This window comes from Podarcis gaigeae, assembly GCF_964106915.1.
Source record: "Podarcis gaigeae genome assembly, chromosome: 8".
Classification (NCBI taxonomy): domain Eukaryota; kingdom Metazoa; phylum Chordata; class Lepidosauria; order Squamata; family Lacertidae; genus Podarcis; species Podarcis gaigeae.
Genome location: NC_139684.1, coordinates 23,236,119 through 23,255,583, shown reverse-complemented (window position 1 = coordinate 23,255,583; position 19,465 = coordinate 23,236,119). Strand labels below are relative to the sequence as shown.

General features: G+C 45.5%; 2 protein-coding genes across 3 annotated transcripts in view; both read right to left on the bottom strand.

The window, feature by feature from the left end:
- The window catches only part of TP73 (tumor protein p73), an 81,160-nt gene extending 69,403 nt beyond the window's left edge, over positions 1-11,757 (bottom strand). The window contains exons 1-3 of one of the 2 annotated variants that reach the window (XM_083752642.1): positions 11,662-11,757; positions 3,994-4,089; positions 1,946-2,069 (exon numbers count right to left, since the gene is read on the bottom strand). In XM_083752642.1, the coding sequence (XP_083608768.1) occupies positions 1,946-2,069; positions 3,994-4,052 (183 nt within the window). In that variant the 5' untranslated portion in view covers positions 4,053-4,089; positions 11,662-11,757. Of the gene's footprint in view, positions 1-1,945; positions 2,070-3,993; positions 4,090-11,661 lie in introns of those variants that run through there. The other variant, XM_083752644.1, reaches the window with a different exon arrangement.
- MRPS16 (mitochondrial ribosomal protein S16) overlaps positions 1-19,465 on the bottom strand; it is a 234,204-nt gene that overhangs the window by 109,648 nt on the left and 105,091 nt on the right. The window lies entirely within an intron of this gene.

Sequence of the window (19,465 nt, the reverse complement as noted above, 5' to 3'; positions counted from 1 at the left end):
CTTCACAAGGCTGCTGAAGAATGGAGAATGAAACTCATGGATTATGCAGAACTGGACAAACTAACTGGGAAGATCAGATATCAATGAGACCACAAGTTCATAAAGGACTGGGGAAAATTTACAGAATATCTGAAAAGTATATGTGATGAACAAACAACGCTAGTGGGATTTAAAGAAGCTCTGTGAAAGTTTGAGGAGTATTGTAAAAAAGAAAATAAGATAGGAAGGGTATATTAAAAGGCAATATTAAATTTAGGGAATGCATAACAAAAAATTTAAATACGGATGATTGGCAGAGAAGCTGAAGGAAGTCCAAAAGACGAAATTTGTGAAAACTGTTTGATATGGTGATATTTGTACAATTGTATTGAAAATTTAATAAAAATTATTATAAAAAAAGAGAGAGTGTGTCAGGGGGGCAGGTTCAAATCTCTGCTCACTTGTGAAGTTTACTGGAGGACCTTGGATCAGTCTCCCGGCCTGACCTACTTCACAAGGCTGTTGTGTGGGTAAAGTCAAGGGGCTTGAGTTCACTATCTGATGGGAAAGACATCTGCCTGTGATTCTGGAGAGCTGCTGCCAATTAGAGGAGACAAAAGGTGGCCCAATGGTCTGATTTAAGCAAAAGCAACTCTGGAAGATGGAGCATAGCTCAATGGTAGAGCATCCGCTTTGTATCCAGAAGGTCTTAGGTCAAGCCCTAGAATCTCCAGTAAAAGGATCAGTTAGAGTAGACAAGACCTCCAAGGGCGTTTCAGAGAATAGCATTGGGAAACCTCATGGCTCAGCCTCATGGGAACTGATCTGTGAGCACCACCTCCCCATAAAGTTGAACCTTCTCTCCCATTCTATTTAACAACCTCACAGATCCATTGGGACCAGTCCTCAAGAGATCTGAAGCAAAGCATCATCAATATCTATCTCTCTCTGTGTTATCTGGATCAGGAGAGAGAGTACAGACAGCGAACCAGTGTCTGGAGGGGGTCATGGGATGGATGTGGACCACCAAAGGGGGGAGGAGGAGGAGGAGGAGGAGAAGGAGAAGGAGAAGGAGAAGGAGAAGAAGAAGAAGAAGAAGAAGAAGAAGAAGAAGAAGAAGAAGAAGAAGAAGAACTGGCTGCTCTTTTGCTCCCCTGCTGTGATGCCATGATGACAAAACTGGTCCCCCAAATTGTTTCCTTCACTCTCTCTCTCTCTCTCTCTCTCTCTCTCTCTCTCTCTATATATATATATATATATATATCTCATAGGTAGTTTAAGAGTGTGATTAACAAAAATAAGGTTTATTGTGAGGAAATCACATCACACAAAATTCAAAATTTTCATCAAAGGATGTAGTGTTAAAGCAGCAATCTACTGGATTGGGGCAACTTTGGAAAAGCTCACCTCCTCCTTTGCTGGAGAATTTAGCTGGTGCAAATGCTTCCTGAGGCCTAATCTCTGCAGGACAAGTTGTTAGAGTTTTGAAATGATAGGACAGAGAGTACCATTTCAGACTAGGAGTGGGAAATCTCTCTCTCTCTCTCTCTCTCTCTCTCTCTGTGTGTGTGTGTGTGTGTGTGTGTAGTAGTAGTAGTAGTAGCAGAAGGAGGCTGTTCCATTAGGGCCAAAGGGGCCCTATGAACTCCGCTAGTTTCCAGCTGTATTGCCTTCTTACTTACAGTCCAGGAGGTGGCACTGCCTATCAGTTTCCACTTCCTTAGTCTCAGTGTTGCCTCATACAGAACTCAGTAGAGAGGAAGATGGAGACAAAACTGGGATCAGTTGGCCCTGGCTACCCTTGGCTCTGGCGCCACCTACTGTTCATCTCCCTACCTTCTGCCCTACCAGTCCAGACACCAGTGCTTGAAGTCTGACGTGTCCCTTGAACCAACCCATCACCATGTCATTCCTCTACAGCCTCAACTGAGTCAACAAAGCCTTCCACTTTCTTGCCATCTCTTACCATTACGGAGTCATTCATGCTTCTCATCTGGAAGACATCCATGGTGACCTCTGTGCGGTTAGAAGCTTCACTGCTCCCTGCATGCCCCGACTGGGGAAGGTCAAAATAAGTGCTGTCAGGTTCCCTGGTGGAAAGGAAACAAGAAGGCTTCAGTGCATCTGGTCTGGTGTCCACTGAATGCAGCCTCACCTTGCACTTCTACTCATTCATTCATTCATTCATATTTAGCAAGGTATATATACCAGCTTAATCCCCAAAATCTTCAATGGTGCAATCAAAATTCAAGATTCCCTGGGATGAGACAGTATGAGTTTAGAGGATCTTGCTTTTTCACAACTGATTTGGAGCTACACTAGAGTAAATCCCCCACCCTTAGCTCAGTCAGTAAGTCCCACATCCTGCCTGCTGGTGGGGGGGGGGTCGTCTGGCAAAACTTAGGATTGCTTGGTACATGGCAGGCATGCAATATAAGGCACTCGTTAATATTACCAATAAAATCAGGTGTTAGCTGGGCTGCTTTTTGCAAAATACAGCCAGCAGTTTAAATATATACATAATGAAATAAATTTGCAAAATTAATAGCATGTCTGGGGCACAGAAAACAGTACAATGAAGGCACTTACTTAATATCAATGGGCAGTGTGTTCCAAAGGCCACACTGAAGGACTGATTCCTTGCAAGCATAGAGCAGGCATTATGTGGTGCTCTTTGCCTGCAGAAGATCCAATCCCTGGAATCTCTAGGTAGGGCTGGGAGATAGATCCCTGCCTGCAACTCTGGAGAGCTGATGCCGGTCCATATAGGCAGTTCAGACAATATTAAGCTTGTAAGACCAATAGCCTGACTCCGAAGAAGGCTGCTTCCTATGTCCCTGTGATATACATCATTTTGAATTCATGCATTTTAAAATTGCCTTTCAAAACTGTGCATCTCTGCAAACTAATTTCATCTGGAATACAAATGCATGCATGTTGGTTGTTGCATGGCTGTTATTGAAGTTGTAAATTACTCCATGGATGTTGATGTTGATGTTGATGTTGATGATTAGAAAGCCATTCATTATGGTTGCAGAATCCTGACGGCATAGATCAACCTCCACCAGTCTAGAGCACTCCAGATTGGTGAAGGCTGATATATTGGTGAAGAGATGATGGGGGAAACTGTTCAGACAGAGCCAGGCTTCGTAAGAGCCCTGAAAACACAAACCCTGCACTGTCAACTCCCACTGGACAGGGCTCTGACTCTGAGGACAAGTCCCCTTTGGAACTGTCCACAGTGGAGGGAGGGCACTTTGCTATTACCACTCTGCAGCCTGGAGCAGCAATGGTGGTTCCCCAGCCCTGCTGGTGCTAATGCTTCAGATAGGAGTTGTCTCCGTAAGAGCCCACAGTTCCTTTCCTTCTGCTAAAATTAGACTTGAAGGCAGCACTTTGCTGCAGCCAGTTGAACAGAATCTGAGCACCTGTTGCCCTCAACAGTTTCTACTATTTGCAGATGGGCCCATGGCCCTCAGAAAGGTTGGCAACCTCTGGCCTAAATAGGGCATGACCTCTTTAAGTGCAGCAGTTCCCCCCAGAGAGGGTGGAGCTAGATGGCTGCAATATTATTTAAACCCCCCAGGTGGCTCTGCACCTTTGCTGCAGCTGCATCCTTAGCTGGTGGTATCTGTGCTTCAAGGAGCTGGCCAGGGTCCTGAACGCCTGTCCTGTTACAGAGTCATGCCAGCTCCTCTGTGGGGTCCTGGCCAAAAGCACAGGTTACTGTAATGCTGGTGTCTGTGCAGGTTGATGTTACCTGCTTGACAATGGGGGGGGGGGGATAAGCCTTTCTACTATCTGCATCAGCTAGGTGAAGTTCCTAAATCCAGCCATAGCATCAACAAACAATACATGTGGGGTCTCCTGCTTGCCTGCAGTGGGAGAGAAAATTAGCCAAAATTGTGCATGGAAAGTCTGGGCAACAAAGACATTACTGTAAGCTCTTTGAGGCAGGGACTCATCAATGCAAAGCTTCGTTCACCTAGACGGTGGCATACAGATGATACTTACAGGGTGCTCCAAAGGTGCTCGAATGTGGTGCCTTCGTCTGCTGGGGAAGACTCAGACATCTTCACAGCAGGGGTCTCTGATGAAGGATAGATGGCCCTAAAGGGGAGAAAGGGAGTAGGAAATCAGCTTAGCAAGCTCTGAGGTTTGTTATTTAAAGAAGTGTTCATATACTGCTGCGTCATAAAATAAGGTGGCATACCATGTTAAAACACAAAGTTCCTTAAAAATAAAATAAAATAGAAGTGCAGATAATTATAAGGGGATTTTGAACAGCCATAGATGTTTGACTGTGAAGCTAGATCGAGGTTGGGAAATTTCCAGCCTTCAAACCAGATTAGGTCTACCAAGCCTCGGCATTTGGCTCTCAAGGCCATTTCAGCCAAGCCACAGCCATCTGCCCAACACCTGATATGTCATAGAAGAAGTTAGGTATCGTGCAGGGGAGGAGCCATAGTTCAGTGGCAGAGCATCTCAGGGCTAGGAATGTCCCACTGCCAGACAGTGTAGACAATGCTGAACTAGATGGACTGGCTCTGCAGCTTTCTCTCTTCCTATGTACAGGTAAAAGTCCTGGTTGAGCCAAAACTGGTAGGACAAGCACCACCAATCAACTGATTGGCACCTGTAAAATCCTTTGCAAGACCTCCTCCCCAATAAGCTGATTGCTGAATCCTGTGGAGTGCATTTGCCTACATGGTTTGGTGTTAAACCATGTAGGCAAAAAGGGTCACTGTGATACACCACTCAGCTGTCAAATTTGGTTTGCATGCAGGGGTGGGGAGAATAACAATCTGGCTTGCCGCCTCCCTCTGCCCCAGACTGCGCTACAATGCTTTGCTACTACATCTGAGGCCAGGTTCCAGTTCTGCCTAGAGCTGAAATGGCAACAATTCAATGTAATGAGTTCTACAGGGCTTTTGTTTCCAAGCAGAAGGCCGCAGAGGAGATGAGTGCTAGATCCCCAAGCTCTTGGAACCAGGGGACCAGCCAAGGGATTAAGGAAGGAAGCAACCTGCACACCAGTGAGGTTGGAGGCCCTGGTGTTCCTCTATATAAAAATAAAACATAATTAATTAGCCCTGCCACTAGCTTTATGGATAGATGCTCTTTTCGCTTTCCACATTGGGGTCATAGGTAGAAATTCAGCAGGTATAGAGTCTCCCCCTCACACCATCATGTCTTTGCTAGGAAAGCTTTGCCCTCCCCATTTCAGCCTCTTATTTGGCTGTCAAAGGTAAACAGCTTTTGGCATTCTTAAAAAAAAAAAAAGGCATCAGGCCTATAATTAATTGCCTATTTATTTAGAATCATAGAATTGCAGAATTGGCGGGACCCCAAGGGTCATCTAGTCCAACACCCTGCAATGCAGGCATATGCAAGTATCCCCATCTCATCTCAATGGATTGGGGTGGGCAGCTAGTTCACTCTGGCTCCTACCCCAGAGGGGCTGCTGGTTGTTTTCTGGGTTTCTTAAGCTTGTGGCTCTTGACCTATCAGTTGTGTTTTCTAAACCTTGTTAGGAACATAGCAAGCTGCCTTAAAGCGAGTCAGAAGCATTGGTCCATCGAGCTCTGTACTGTCTACACTGACTGGCAGCAGCAGGGAGTCTCTCCCAGTCCTACCTGGGGGTGCTGGAGATTGAACCTGGGACCTTCTTGCATGCAAAGCAGGTGGTATGGCCCTTCTGCAAGAAACAAGAAAGCTGCCTTGTGCTGCCATGGTCCTATTGGTCCATCTAGCTCAGTATCACCTCCTACACTAACAGACAGCAGCTCTTCTGGGTTTCAGACAGTGAATGTTCCCAGCTCTACCTGGAGATGTCAGGCATTCAAACCTGGGGAAACAGATTCCTGGGAAAGCAGGTTCTACATGCAAAATAGATGCTTTCCCCCTAATCTGTGCCCCTTCCCTGTTATCCATTTCTGAGGACTCTTACATCTACTGAACAACTTATTGAGCAAAACTGTTAAGAGAAGCCATAATTGCCATGATGCAACAAAAATGGAAAACCCCAAATGAACTGGAAGTAGGAGCAAAGGGGGGGGGGGAGCCAGGAAGGTATTAATCCACCACATTTCAAGTTCTAGTGGTTCTTCTTTGTTGAAATTTGGGGAAAGATACAACATTTAGAGCTACTACCACTTTGGATTAATAAATATCTCTTTTGTCCCCTTGCTTTTTGTTCCTAATCGCCATGCGCCTGGGTGATGTTCCCCTTCTTCAGGTGGATTCTTTTTTTTTAATATGATTTTTATTGAAATTTACAATCACCAACCAACCCCCACCACCCACCACCAAAACATCACATCTTGTTACATGTATCCTACTTTGTGTTTCATAGATCCATTAGCTTCCGTCCTTCCCTTCCACCAGTTTTCCTATTCCATTCTGTAGTTTACAGATTCTTTAATTATAAATTATGCCATGACATGAGAATTATTTCAATCCTGCCAACGTTTTCATATTTGTATAATTCTCATATAAACCATAAATTTACTCCATTCTTTTTGGTACTTTGTCTCCTTCTGATTGCGAATTCTGTGTGTCAATTTAGCCATCTCAGCATACTCAACCAACTTTATCTGCCATTCTCTTATCGTCGGCATCTCCTGTTGCTTCCACTTTAGAGCTATCAGAACTCTGGCTGCAGTTGTTGCATATAAATATAATCTTTGATCTATCTTTTTAATCCCTTCTCCCACCAAACCTAGCAAAAATTCTTCCGGCTTTTTGGGAAAACTATACTTAAACATCTTTTTTAACTCGTTGTAAACCACATCCCAAAACTCTTTTATTTTATTGCAAGACCACCACATGTGATAGAAATCGCCATCTTTTTCCTTGCACTTCCAGCAGGTTTTAGGTGGATTCTGAATCCTATGGGGAAGGGCAGACAGTGACTGGCCACCTCTCCCAGAAAGCCAGGCTCTGTGAAGGTCCCACTTAGCAATTTCTCTGAGCCCAGACGTGGCAAGGTAAGGTCAAGGGGGAAAAGCCAGTAACAGGCCATAAGTTGGGCCAAGTCCTGGGCCCTTGGCAAGGGATCAGCCTGGCTGACTGCTGGTGGTAGCCTTGACATGGACAGCCATGCTGGTGACATCAGCCTCCTTGGGACCCTCTATAAATAAGCATTTGGTGAGGCAGCTGCAGCCACCATCTGAAGTTTCCAGAATGCTTCTGGACCCTGAAAGTGACCAAAGGGCTGGAGCAACACACCTGCAAGAAAAAGTTGTGGTGTATGGGGATTTTTAGTTTAGAAAACAAACATAAGAAGAGCCTGCTGGATTAGGCCCATGGCCTGCCTACTCCAGCATCCTGTTCCCACAGTGGCCACACAGATGCCTGTGGGAAACCTGCAAGCAGGATACGAGTGCAAGAGCGCTCTCCCCTCCTTTGGTTTCCAGCTACTGGTATTCAGAAGCATTACTGGCTCTGAACATGGAGGCAGAACATAACTGTCATGGTTATTGATGATGATGATTTTATTTATACCCTGCCCATCTGGCTGGGTTTCCCCAGCCACTCTGGGCAGCTCACAGCATATTTCAGAACATACTAAAACATCAAACATTAAGAACTTCCTAATACAGGGCTGCCTTCAGCCTTCAGATGTCTTCTAAAAGTCAGGTGGGTGGTGGTCTTGACATCTGATGGGAGGGTGTTCCACAGGGAGGGTGCCACCACCGAAAAGGCCCTCTGCCTGGTTCCCTGTAACCTCACTTCTCTCAGGGAGGGAATCAGCAGGAGACCCTCAGAGGAGGACCTCAGTGTCTGGTTGAACAATGGGGGAAGAGATGCTCCTTCAGGTATACAGGGCTGAGGTCATTTAGGGCTTTAAAGGTCAGCACCAACACTTCGAATTGTGCTCAGAAATGCACTGGGAGCCAATAAAGATCCTTTAGAACTGGTGTTATATGGTCCTGGTGTCTGCTCCCAGTCACCAGTCTTCTCTTCCTTGATTTTGTCCAGTGCTCTTTTAAAGCCATCCTAACTGGTGGCCATTACTGTCTCCTGTGGGAGGGAGTTCCAAAGTTGAAAAGTGTGTTGCATAAAAAAGCACTTCCTTTTATCTGTGCTGAGCCTTGCAGCTTCATGGGATGTCCATGAGTTCTAACATTACAAGAGAGAGAGAGGACAAGTTTTCTCCATTCTCCAAACTAAAAAGTCCCAAAGGCTGCAACCTTTCCTCATAGAGGTGTCACAGTGGATGAGTAACAGTGGACCTGCATATATGAAACTTTGGTGACTTGTAGGGAAACTGGATAGGGTTTTTCTCCTGAGGTTATCATAAGAATCTGGTTCTCAACCACAGCCAACCAGCAACCTCTGGGAAATCCAATTGCAGAACCAGAGAGCAGCCACGCTTTCACCTCTTGCAATTCCCCAGCAACTGGCTTGCTCTGGCAAGACTTTTCTCGTGTTCAGAGGCATTCTCGAGAAATTAAGGTGGCAGTCTTCAGCCACCTTGCCCAGCACTTTCAGAGTTCTGGGCTGTTTGCTGCTGTTGTGCTCCACTGCCTGCTCAGTTGTCCCAGTGCTGCTGCCCTCTGATAAGAACTGCTCAGGGCCCCTGCAAACCAGACACCAGCCCTGCTCTTTCTAGACAAACTCTTGCTGCCACACACAGGAAGCTGCTCTCTCACTGTGCTGCAACCCCTTTCTCAACGATAATAAGATTCCAGTTATCATGAATAGTTCTAAATGAATAGTTGTTTAAATAGAAAGCTACCCCCATACCAAGTATTATTGTCTGCTCTGACAGGCAGTGGCTCTCCAAAAATTCAGGCAGTCCTATCTGGAGATGCAGGCAGGGGTCTATCCCAATCCTATCTGAAAATGCTGGTAATTGAACCAATGACCTTCTGCATGCAAAGCAGAAACTCTGCCACTGAGCTACAGCCCTTCCATCGCTCTTTCTTTCCCACAAACCCCCTGCTTTTAAATACAGTGGTACCTCGGGTTACATACGCTTCAGGTTACATATGCTTCAGGTTACAAACTCCACTAACCCAGAAATAGTACCCCAGGTTAAGAACTTTGCTTCAGGGTGAGAACAGAAATCGTGCGGCAGCAGCAGGAGGCCCCATTAGCTAAAGTGGTGCTTCAGATTAAGAACAGTTTCAGGTTAAGAATGGACCTCCGGAACAAATTAAGTATGTAACCAGAGGTACCACTGTATGGTCTTTGGTTCATCCATTCAGTACTCCTTCCAAATTCTAAGTACATGTCATTGATTTGACCCATGGGCCAAATCAAAATCACAGATAAATATGCCCTGTAAAGTAAGACATTGCGGGGGACAGGATTCTGAGTGGGAGGGCAGAACCTCAGATAATTGAGTACATGCTTTTCAATATGCCTCATTCCAAATCCTTATCACTTATTTTTAGTTTTGGATTGCTATTTTGTGCAAGCATGGTAAATTACAAAAGGTGTATGAGCACATGTAGAGAAATACCCATGGATCTCAGGTTTCTTGGCTTGGAGGAACACACACACACACACACACACACACACACACAGAGAGAGAGAGAGAGAGAGAGAGAGAGAGAGAGAGAGAGAGAGATGGCTGCTGTTTTGTGCAAATCAGTAGACTGAGAAATTTGTATTTAAAAAACAAACAAACAATGGTTTGTGCTTACAGGTAAACAGATACCAGTGTGCATGCCCATAATGACCTCAGGCAAGGCCAGCCCACCCATGAAGTGGCGTGAAGTAGCTGCCTGAGGCAACAGAAACCCTTCCCCCCCCCCCAGGCAGGACCCTCATGGGTGCCTCCTGCCTGCATCCTGGGAATAGCTCTCCTGACAGATGATTTGGACTGGAGCCACAGTGTGCAAATAAAGGATGAGATTGCCCCTACTACTAGGCCTGGGGTCTCCAATGTGGTTCGCCCAGCCTCCACTCACAGTACTCCTAACTTGTGAAATGTGGAGTTTGGGGAAGAGGAAGACCTGTTTGATTGGGGTATTGCCTGCTCGTGGGTGGGGTGTGGGTGTGTGGGTGTGTACCTGTGACCAGTGCTATTTCTCTAGAAAAGGATGTGTCAGAAATCACCACAAACACCTCCCCTTGTTCTCTTACAATGGCAATGGTGCCCACCTGAGAGGTGCTGGAACTGAGTTTCTGTGAGTTTTGACTGAGGGGGAAAAAAATCCATGTGGTGATGTTTTGCTGGGTGCTGTCACCCTCTGTGCCCCCTACTTCCATTTTGTTCTTCCATTTTTGTTCAAGGAAAGGCTGCAGTTTGCCTTTCTCCATGACCAGCTACTGAAGATGCATTTATGGTACAGTGGACGCTCGGGTAGCGAACGTGATCCATGGGGGAGGCACGTTTGCAACCCACAGCATTTGCAACCCACAGCGCCGCATCTGCGCACGCGCATGTCGCAATTTGGCACTTCTGCGCATGCGCATGCACCGAAACCTGGAAGCAACCCATTCCAGTACTTCCAGGTTCGGTGTGGTGTGCAACCCGAAGCATCTGTAACCCGAAGTATGGGTGTATTTATATTCTTACAGTTAAAACAACTCTTTTTGGGCAGCCCCCATTGTTGAGCTTTTTTTAGGTGCTCAAAGTTGTTGAGCCTTTCTTGGGAAATCACAGGTAAAAATAAAAATACCGTATCAGTAGGACATTGCGGTGGGCAAGCTTCTGCATGCGAGGGGACAAAACCTCAGAAAATTTTCAATGCATTTCAATAATATTTGTGGAATCGGGGGGAGGGGTTGTAGGTGATTTGACCCCTCCCTCCTGTGACTGTTTCTCACCTGCATTGTCCATTTTAGATTGAAGCAATACTTCTCTATTTATGTAACTTTGTAATGCATTTTCATAGGTGGTGCTGCAACAATAACCATTTGCCACATAAACAAAAACTTCGTGAGAGCATTGGCTCAATCTGGTCAAACTTCAGTATTGGAAATTGTTGATGGTTTCAGTGGGAGACTGAGGCTGTGATTCAGAACACATATATGTTTGGGGGCGATTCAGTTCACATTTAAAGGTGAGCCTGCACAACCCGTACATGCGAACGTATTTGCGAACCAATACGCAACCACCATCCGAAATTCACATGTGTCCTGATTTTGCAATGCAGGTTTCCATCCAGGTAATGTGTACAAAAAAATTGGCGCATACTGGGGTAAAGTGTGCATGTAAATGCATGTATTAGTGGAAATTGCTTTGCTGAAATATGCTTTTTAGAAGAAATTTGCGCTAAAATGCTGATGAGGAGTTGTTGTTTTTAACTGCAAATTGCTGCAAAAACGTGGATAACTGAATTCAAGACTGGGCGAAATAAGAACCCCAGAGAACCAGAACTGAACAGACCCTTCCATTCCTATTGAAATTATAGAAACAGTTGAACGCAAACGCCGGCAAGCATCACTCTCTAGAGCCAAGTCATCCACACACAACTTTTGCCAACGGGTCATGTGTCTGCTGTAGCGCTAATGGCCCATCCAAAAATGCAGACCTATCTTTCCTGCCAGAGGGGGATTAGCCAGGGAAGCAAATCCTACCCCCTCTCCCTTACATCGCAGCCTGCAACACCAGGATCTGATTGTGACCATCAAATGTGTGCAAATCACACCTTCTTTTAAAAGGAAAAAAAAAATGCTTCTAGAGCAGAGCGAAGGAGGGGAAGGGGAATGTGTTCCTCTTACCTGTTCGCAGCCCCCAGTAAGTTTGGCTTTCCCTCAAAGAGACAGAGAGAGGCCTAAAGGGTTGAGGTTCTGAGTTATTTAACTGCACCCGCTGACAAAGTAGCGTCCCGGTCGCCTAGGTGATGACATTGGAGCTGTCGAAAGCTATGCGAAATGTGTGGCAAAGGCCCGCGCACTCCTTCCTGGAACGCCAAGTGTGGCGGGGAGGGGCTGTTCACTCCCCCAACTGTGTCCCTGCCTTGAGGAATTAGAGAGCAGGCCCTGAAGCAGAAACCCAAGACAACTTGCCTCACCTGGTCATCCGATTCCGTTTTTTCCCTTTTCCTGCAAACTCTCCTGAAAGCATCCAAAACCTTTTGCAAATTCTGCATAGGTATATATGACCCTGCTTACATCTGGCGTTGTAACTCGGGGTGCCTCTCCCAGGCTATCCGTATTTTTGCAGAAGGGATTTAAAAAGGCATACCGGGGAAATTCATGTTTACGCAGCAATCAAAGTGGATTAAAGCACTCTGTCGCCAAAGCCTCTTTGGAAAAGAAACAGACCTCCTTGTTTTGCAGTTAGGAAACTGTTAGGAGAAAGTGCACCGACAAGCTCGAGATGAGCAAATGATTAATGGAATGACAGGTTGTGCGAGCAAATTGTGATGAATGCTTATTGTCGGATAACATCTGAATGAGCAGACCTGAATGCCATCTAACTTCTGCATAAGCTTTGTAGAAGCAATGTGGGATGAATGCTCAATATATAGTTGTTCTGGAAGAGGCCACTGACTGTTACGTTTCAGCTGACATCCTGTATGTACATACTTAGGAGTCAGCCCGTTCAAACACAGCCCAATTTAAAGGTGCTTCAAATCACATTGTTATCCGATTAAGTGGTTGTCTTTGTTGGTTAAATAGTGTAGGCAAAATTCTGACACCAGGCACCATCTTAGCCAGGAAAGAGGAACCTAGAATCACAGAACTGTAGAGATGGAAGGGATCACCAAAGGTCATCTAGTCCAACCCCCTGAAATGCAGGAATCAGAGCACTCCAGTTCCCTGTCTGGGGCTACCAGGAACTAGTGCCGAAAAGCATCTGAAGGGCTGTGGGAAGAACTTTCTGGTGTGAAGAGCTGTTCTGGTGGAACAGACTGCTTTGGAGGGTGGTGGACTCTTCTTCATTGGAGATTTTTAAGTGGACTAGATGAATCTCAGGGTCCAACTCTACAATTCTATGTTTCTAATTGGAAGGCACCAGGTTGGCGAAGGCTGCGTTAATTGAACACCTGACATTGGACCTTCCATTTCATGCCAACAGCCCTGTATTGTTTTATTGAAGCACACCTGATCTGATTATTTGCATAAGAGTGACCTGTGCAGCCGCAGCAAACAACTTTGCTTCCTTATCATCAGGCGTAGCAATCTGACAAACATGAGGCTTTGGGTCAAGCTGGGGCTAAGGCCTGTTAAAACTTCCGCATAAAGTAAACTCTTTGGAGGCTGCACACACGATCTTGCAATGCACAGACATGCATCGTGCTTCTTTTTCCAGACTGCTTTCCTTAATTCTGCAACCTTCTCCTTATATTGGCACTAGATCCATGAACCAGCATGCAGATCAAAGGTATCCCTGCACTGATGCTTAGCCAGTTTTATTTCTCTACTCATGTCCAATGCTAGTCCTGCTCACAGTAGACCCACTGAAGTTAGTGGCCATGTCTAACTTAGATCCATTAATTTCAGGGTGAGTAAAACATAGCTCGAGGCAACCCTCTGCTTCTGGTCTGTGTAGGTGTCATATGTACTGAGCCATAAATTTATTCCATCCCATTTTTTACTGGGGAGTTTTAAACACACACACACATACACACACACACTTAAATTGTCTGCAAAAAATGGGGAACTGGATAAACAATATGATACAAATTGCTATCTAAGACTGTGGCAGCTACATAACAGGCGGAACTTAGCTGGTAAAGCTTCTCCATCACCAGTAAGGTAATGCAATAATGAGCATTGACATACCTGTTGGGTTTCTGCCTGTGTCATGCAGCTATTCAAGGCAAAAAATGTGTCTGTTCTTCAAAAGGCAACAAGCTGTGTGTGTGTGTGTGTGTGTGTGTGTGTGTGTGTGTGTCTGGTTCAGATAGGTCATTTCACAACCAGTCCCTTGAACATTTTGTGGCTGTTCTGGAAAAGAGGACTGCTAAAGCGTTTTTCTGTTTTCTCCCAACCCGATAAACAAATGCAAGGCTTTATTAATTGGGAGAGATATCTTCAGAATCAGGAACTATGCTGGAGCCAGACTGGGTTGCCAGTCACCATCACTCCATCTGTAAATTACCGTATTTTTTTTTCTCTATAAGACACACCAGGCCATAAGACGCACCTAGTTTTTGGAGGAGGAAAACAAGAAAAAAAATATTCTGAATCCCAGAAGCCAGAACAGCAAAAGGGATCGCTGCGCAGCAGAAGCAGCGATCCCTCTTGCTGTTCTGGCTTCTGGGATAGCTGCGCAGCCTGCATTTGCTCCATAAGATGCACACACATTTCCCCTTACTTTTTAGGAGGGAAAAAGTGAGTCTTATAGAGCAAAAAATACGGTAATTCTCTCTCCCATTTGTCTCAGGAAGAGGCCATCTTAATCCTAAAGAAATGCCTGGGCAGGGCCATAGCTTGGGGGTGGTGAGGAAGGCCCCCACCAGAGGTGTAGGCTTTAAAATATGTGATAAATATTGACTATTGCCTCATAAGAAAAGGTTTTAAATAGAGGGTCTTTATATGATATGTGGGGGCCCTGTTTTTCCCCTATTCATTTTTCTTTAAATAGGGGGTGCAATCTGGACGGTTCTGCCAGGGGCGCAAGATCACCTAGTTACGGCTCTGTGCCTGGGTCAAATTCAGAACAAGTGAATTGAACATAGACCCCACTGAAATCAATGACAAAGGATGGACAATGCTGTCATTTTCCAATTCTCTTTGATTCTCATTTTGTCTTAAGTATACCACATTTCCAGATCTGCTTGCTATTACATACAAAATCCCATCAGCATTCTACAGCATATTTCTCCCAACATACTCATTTTTTAATGTGATTTTGCCTTGTAAGGACATTTTTATCCTAATATAATGTATGTTGTTGTGTGAATTTATCCCTCATCCCTTCTCATCACCTAACTTGCACCATGCCAATTTTGATTGGAGCAAAATTAATTTGATTGGAGCCACAACCCCAGAGTCGTCTGTGACTGGACCTAATGGTCAGGGGTCCCTTTACCAAGGGACGTGGGTGGTGCTTTGGTTTAAACCACAAAGCCTAGGGCTTGCCGATCAGAAGGTTGCCTGTTCGAATGCCCGCAACGGGGTGAGCTCCCGTTGCTCAGTCACAGCTCCTGCCAACCTAGCAGTTCGAAAGCACGTCAAAGTGCAACTAGATAAATAGGTACCGCTCCAGCAGGAAGGTAAACAACATTTCCGTGCACTGCTCTGGTTCACCAGAAGTGGCTTAGTCATGCTGGCCACATGACCCGGAAGCTCTATGCCGGCTCCCTCAGCCAATAAAGCGAGATGAGCGCCACAACCCCAGAATCATCTACAACTGAACATACTGGTCAGGGGTCCCTTTACCTTTCAGTTAACTAAACCACCATGCAATTCTAAGCATGTATGCTCAGAAGAAAGTCCACTGGAATGCAATGGGCTTTACTCCAAAATGAGTGCCTCAGTCTATGATCTAGTCCTGTGACTTCTATTAGGGGGAGGAAACGGATATTTTATTTAAGGTATTTTTACCCCACTCTTTAGCCAAAGAAAGCTCCCAAGCAGATTGCAATTATCAATAAGGCAATCCCTGCCCTTGCACTTACTATCGTGACACAACACAAAAGGAAAATTGACTGGGAGGGAAGAGGTGAAAAGCAAACTCAGGCACAAGCTTTCTTTCTGGCAGGGAAGGTGGATTCAAGCTCTCAGCATACTGGAATAGAGTTGTGTCCATTTAGGTATGACATTTATGGAGAATAAGGAAAGTATGAATCTTCATCAATTTAATATACACATTTCTCTGAGCAGATTGAATTTTAAAATGGTTTGGTTTTATACTACCTGTAATATGAATTGCAAATGCACCCATAACATTTTTTAAAATGTGATGACATATTGCATTGGATTTTACTGTTGTGTATTGTGTTGTTATGGGTATAGTATATAAAAGCTATACAAAGTCCATATATGTAAAAGCAGCCCCGGAGTCTCTATAATTTCCCCTTTTAACCCAATTAGTGACTTGTTTACCTACCTCTCCTTTTGCAATTTGCAGCCTTTCCCTAAAAGCTGAGGGCAACTTCCACAAGCTGTTGTTATCGATTTTCTCTCATTACGTCCCATAATTAGCAGAGACGCTGGCCGTGATCAGAAATTAAGAATCGGGGGACAAGTTGGAACATGCTTTATGTACAAAAAAGGGGGGTAAATATTATAGGAGACTCTTCTAATTACAACAGAGTTCTGTTGACATTTCTAGGCTTTGGGGAATGAGTGACGGGATGGGGGAAATGGAGGTTTAATTGCCTGGTGAAGTGTGTTGCATGTAATTAAGTGTGGTACAGATTCCTCTCCGATATAATAATATTCAGCATCGTTTGCCGTTATTAATGGTTAAGGATGTTAGTCGGCATTACAATGCAGCAGGGGAGCCCCATAACCAGGGGCCCTTTTTCTATCTGCCTCTTCGGATTTTCCCCTGGCTGCTCTCTCTCTCTCTTCTCAGGGGTCTTGCCTTGACCTCTCATGGGTCTTGCCTTCCTTGAGTGTTTTTGCCTGGCTGGAATGTGCCCTTGAGCTCTGATCATACCTCTTGCTTGCCTGGATGGAGGAGCGAGAAGGGTGTTGGTGTAGAAATTAGCCTGCTGTGCAAGGTAAAATGAACTCAGATAATGAGTGGCAGCCCCTGGATAGCTCAGTTGGTTAGAGCATAGTGCTGATGATGCCAAGGTTGCAGGTTCGATCCCCATATGGGACAGTTGCATATTCCTGCCTTGCAGAGGTTTGGACTCAGGATCCTCAGGGTCCCTTCCAACTCTATGATTCTATGATCTATAATGCTGCTTGCTTGCCTGTCTGGAGGGAGGACAGAGAGGAGTATTTGCAGAAACTTCACCTATTGTAACTTCGTCTGAACTCAGGAAATGAACTCTCAGCATCACTTGGTGAAGGGCATCTCTCTTACCTACCACAACCACAAAACCACTTTCAGGCTACTACAATGGGTAGGACTAGTGAATAGTATCACTGAGATAATGACAGTGGACTGAATTCAGATAATGCCGCTTGCCTGACTGGGTGGAGGACAATGCGTGGAACAACTGGCCTATGGACAAAAACGAAAATTTAATTTAATTGCTCTAGCCATTTTCACAAAGGTGAAATTTGCGTTCATTGCTCCACCCACTCTTGCCTCAGCTTCCACCCACCCCTGGTGATGTGGCCCTTGGGGTGGGGGAAGCTCCTTGCCTTTGATCTGTTAGCATTTCACTCCTCTGTTGCTGGATGTGTGGTTGTTACATCACATGTCAGTGTTTACTTTCTAGGCTTGGAAAGTGTGAGAACGGAAGTCAGTTTTATCTCTCTTCCGCTGTACTGTACTTTTGTGCTTTCTTTTTTTCCCTCTCTCTCTCTCTCTTGGAGAAGAAGTGAGAGGACACCATGGTTGCTTTGTCCTGTATATAAAGGTAAAGGTAATGGTAAAGGGACCCCATACCATTAGGTCCAGTCATGGCCGACTCTGGGGTTGCGCCGCTCATCTCGTTTTATTGGCTGAGGGAGCTGGCGTTTGTCTGCACACAGCTTCTGGGTCATGTGGCCAGTATGACTAAGCCACTTCTGGCGAACCAGAGCAGCGCACAGAAACACCGTTTACCTTCCCGCTGGAGCGGTACCTATTTATCTACTTGCACTTTGACGTGCTTTTGAACTGCTAGGTTGGCAGGAGCAGGGACCAAGCAACGGGAGCTCACCCCATCACAGGGATTTGAACCGCCGACCTTCTGATCGGCAAGTCCTAGGCTCTGTGGTGTAACCCACAGTGCCACCCGCATCCTGTCTATATTGCTTAGAATGCAATCACTTAGAATGCTACACTCACGCTCCACGATCATTTCTGCTATACTCTGTTGAGTGAGCATGCACATGTATTTTGATATGTGCCCGCTGGTGCACACCGGGACTGATTTGTGAACATCCTGGGCTGCACTTCATCCGGAAGAGGAGAGGTTTGTCTCATTCCAGGGGCTGCATGTGCCCCCCAGGGGTGTTCCGACATAATCTACTGCAAAATTCCAAGTCCAGAATTTAGAAATTTGGCTGTTAAACCAAACTCTTGGTTTGGGTGTGGAGCCATAAGCTGGAGCTGGGGACATCCGAGGCGACTGAAACAGTGGCGGCAGTTCAAAATGTACTCACACCTGCCCAATTACGCAGGAAGGTCCCCACCCAGCCCTGGAGAGGCGCTCCTTGGAGAGCAGCAGAACTGCAAGGAGCAGCAGGCAGGCAATTAAAGGCCTGCACAACTGGCAAAGGCAATGAGAGGTGAATTGATTCTCCAGCTGGTACCTTGCAGGGAGCATGTTGTTCTGTGGCAACTCAGGGAGCTGAACGGGCCGCAAAGCAGGAGACTTTCCCTGCTGCTTGTTAGGGCTTATTCTCCCAGTGTTGAAAATTAGGTTGTATGCTCCTACAGGTGAGGAACCTGGAGCCCTCCATGTGGTGTTGTTGTTGCTGCTGCTACTATATTGTGATTGTTGATGTTGTTGTAACAACAATGTCTTTCTGTTTCCTATTTGATGCTTTCTAAGGTGGCGCTGTGGGTTAAAGCCTCAGCGCCTAGGACTTGCCAATTGAAAGGTCGGCGGTTCGAATCCCTGCGGCGGGGTGCGCTCCCGCTGCTCGGTCCCAGCGCCTGCCAACCTAGCAGTTCGAAAGCACCTCCGGGTGCAAGTAGATAAATAGGGACCGCTTACCAGCGGGAAGGTAAACGGCGTTTCCGTGTGCGGCTCTGGCTCGCCAGAGCAGCGATGTCACGCTGGCCACGTGACCCGGAAGTGTCTCCGGACAGCGCCGGCCCCTGGCCTCTTGAGTGAGATGGGCGCACAACCCCAGAGTCTGTCAAGACTGGCCCGTACGGGCAGGGGTACCTTTACCTTTACCTAAGGTGCAGTTTACACGGAATGAGAGTTTCTTTGCTGATAGAATCTGTGTGTAAAAGTGATGTATAGGCCAACTTAATATATACTTTTAAAATGTTGTTGTTGTTGTTAAATAATGATTGTGATGAAAGGTTTGCTATGAATTTATTAATAATAATAATTCAGTAATGATGGCAAAGAAGGAAAAAACGATACAGGTGTAATATACAGTGGTACCTCGGGTTAAGTACTTAATTTGTTCCGGAGGTCCGTTCTTAACCTGAAACTGTTCTTAACCTGAAGCACCACTTTACCTAATGGGGTCTCCTGCTGCCGCCGGGCTGCTGGAGCACGATTTCTGTTCTCATCCAGAAGCAAAGTTCTTAACCCGAGGTAAAATTTCTGGGTTAGTGAAGTCTGTAACCTGAAGCGTATGTAAACTGAAGGGTATGTAACCCAAGGAACCACTGTAATATCAAACCTTTTATTCATCACCATCACCTTTTTCATTAAGATTGTTTGTTGTTGTTAATATTTATAATATAATAATATTGATATAGATGTGATATATTAGTGTTAAATTACTACTGAAATGTATATAAATTAAAATCATAAATATTTTTTTAAAAGATATAGAT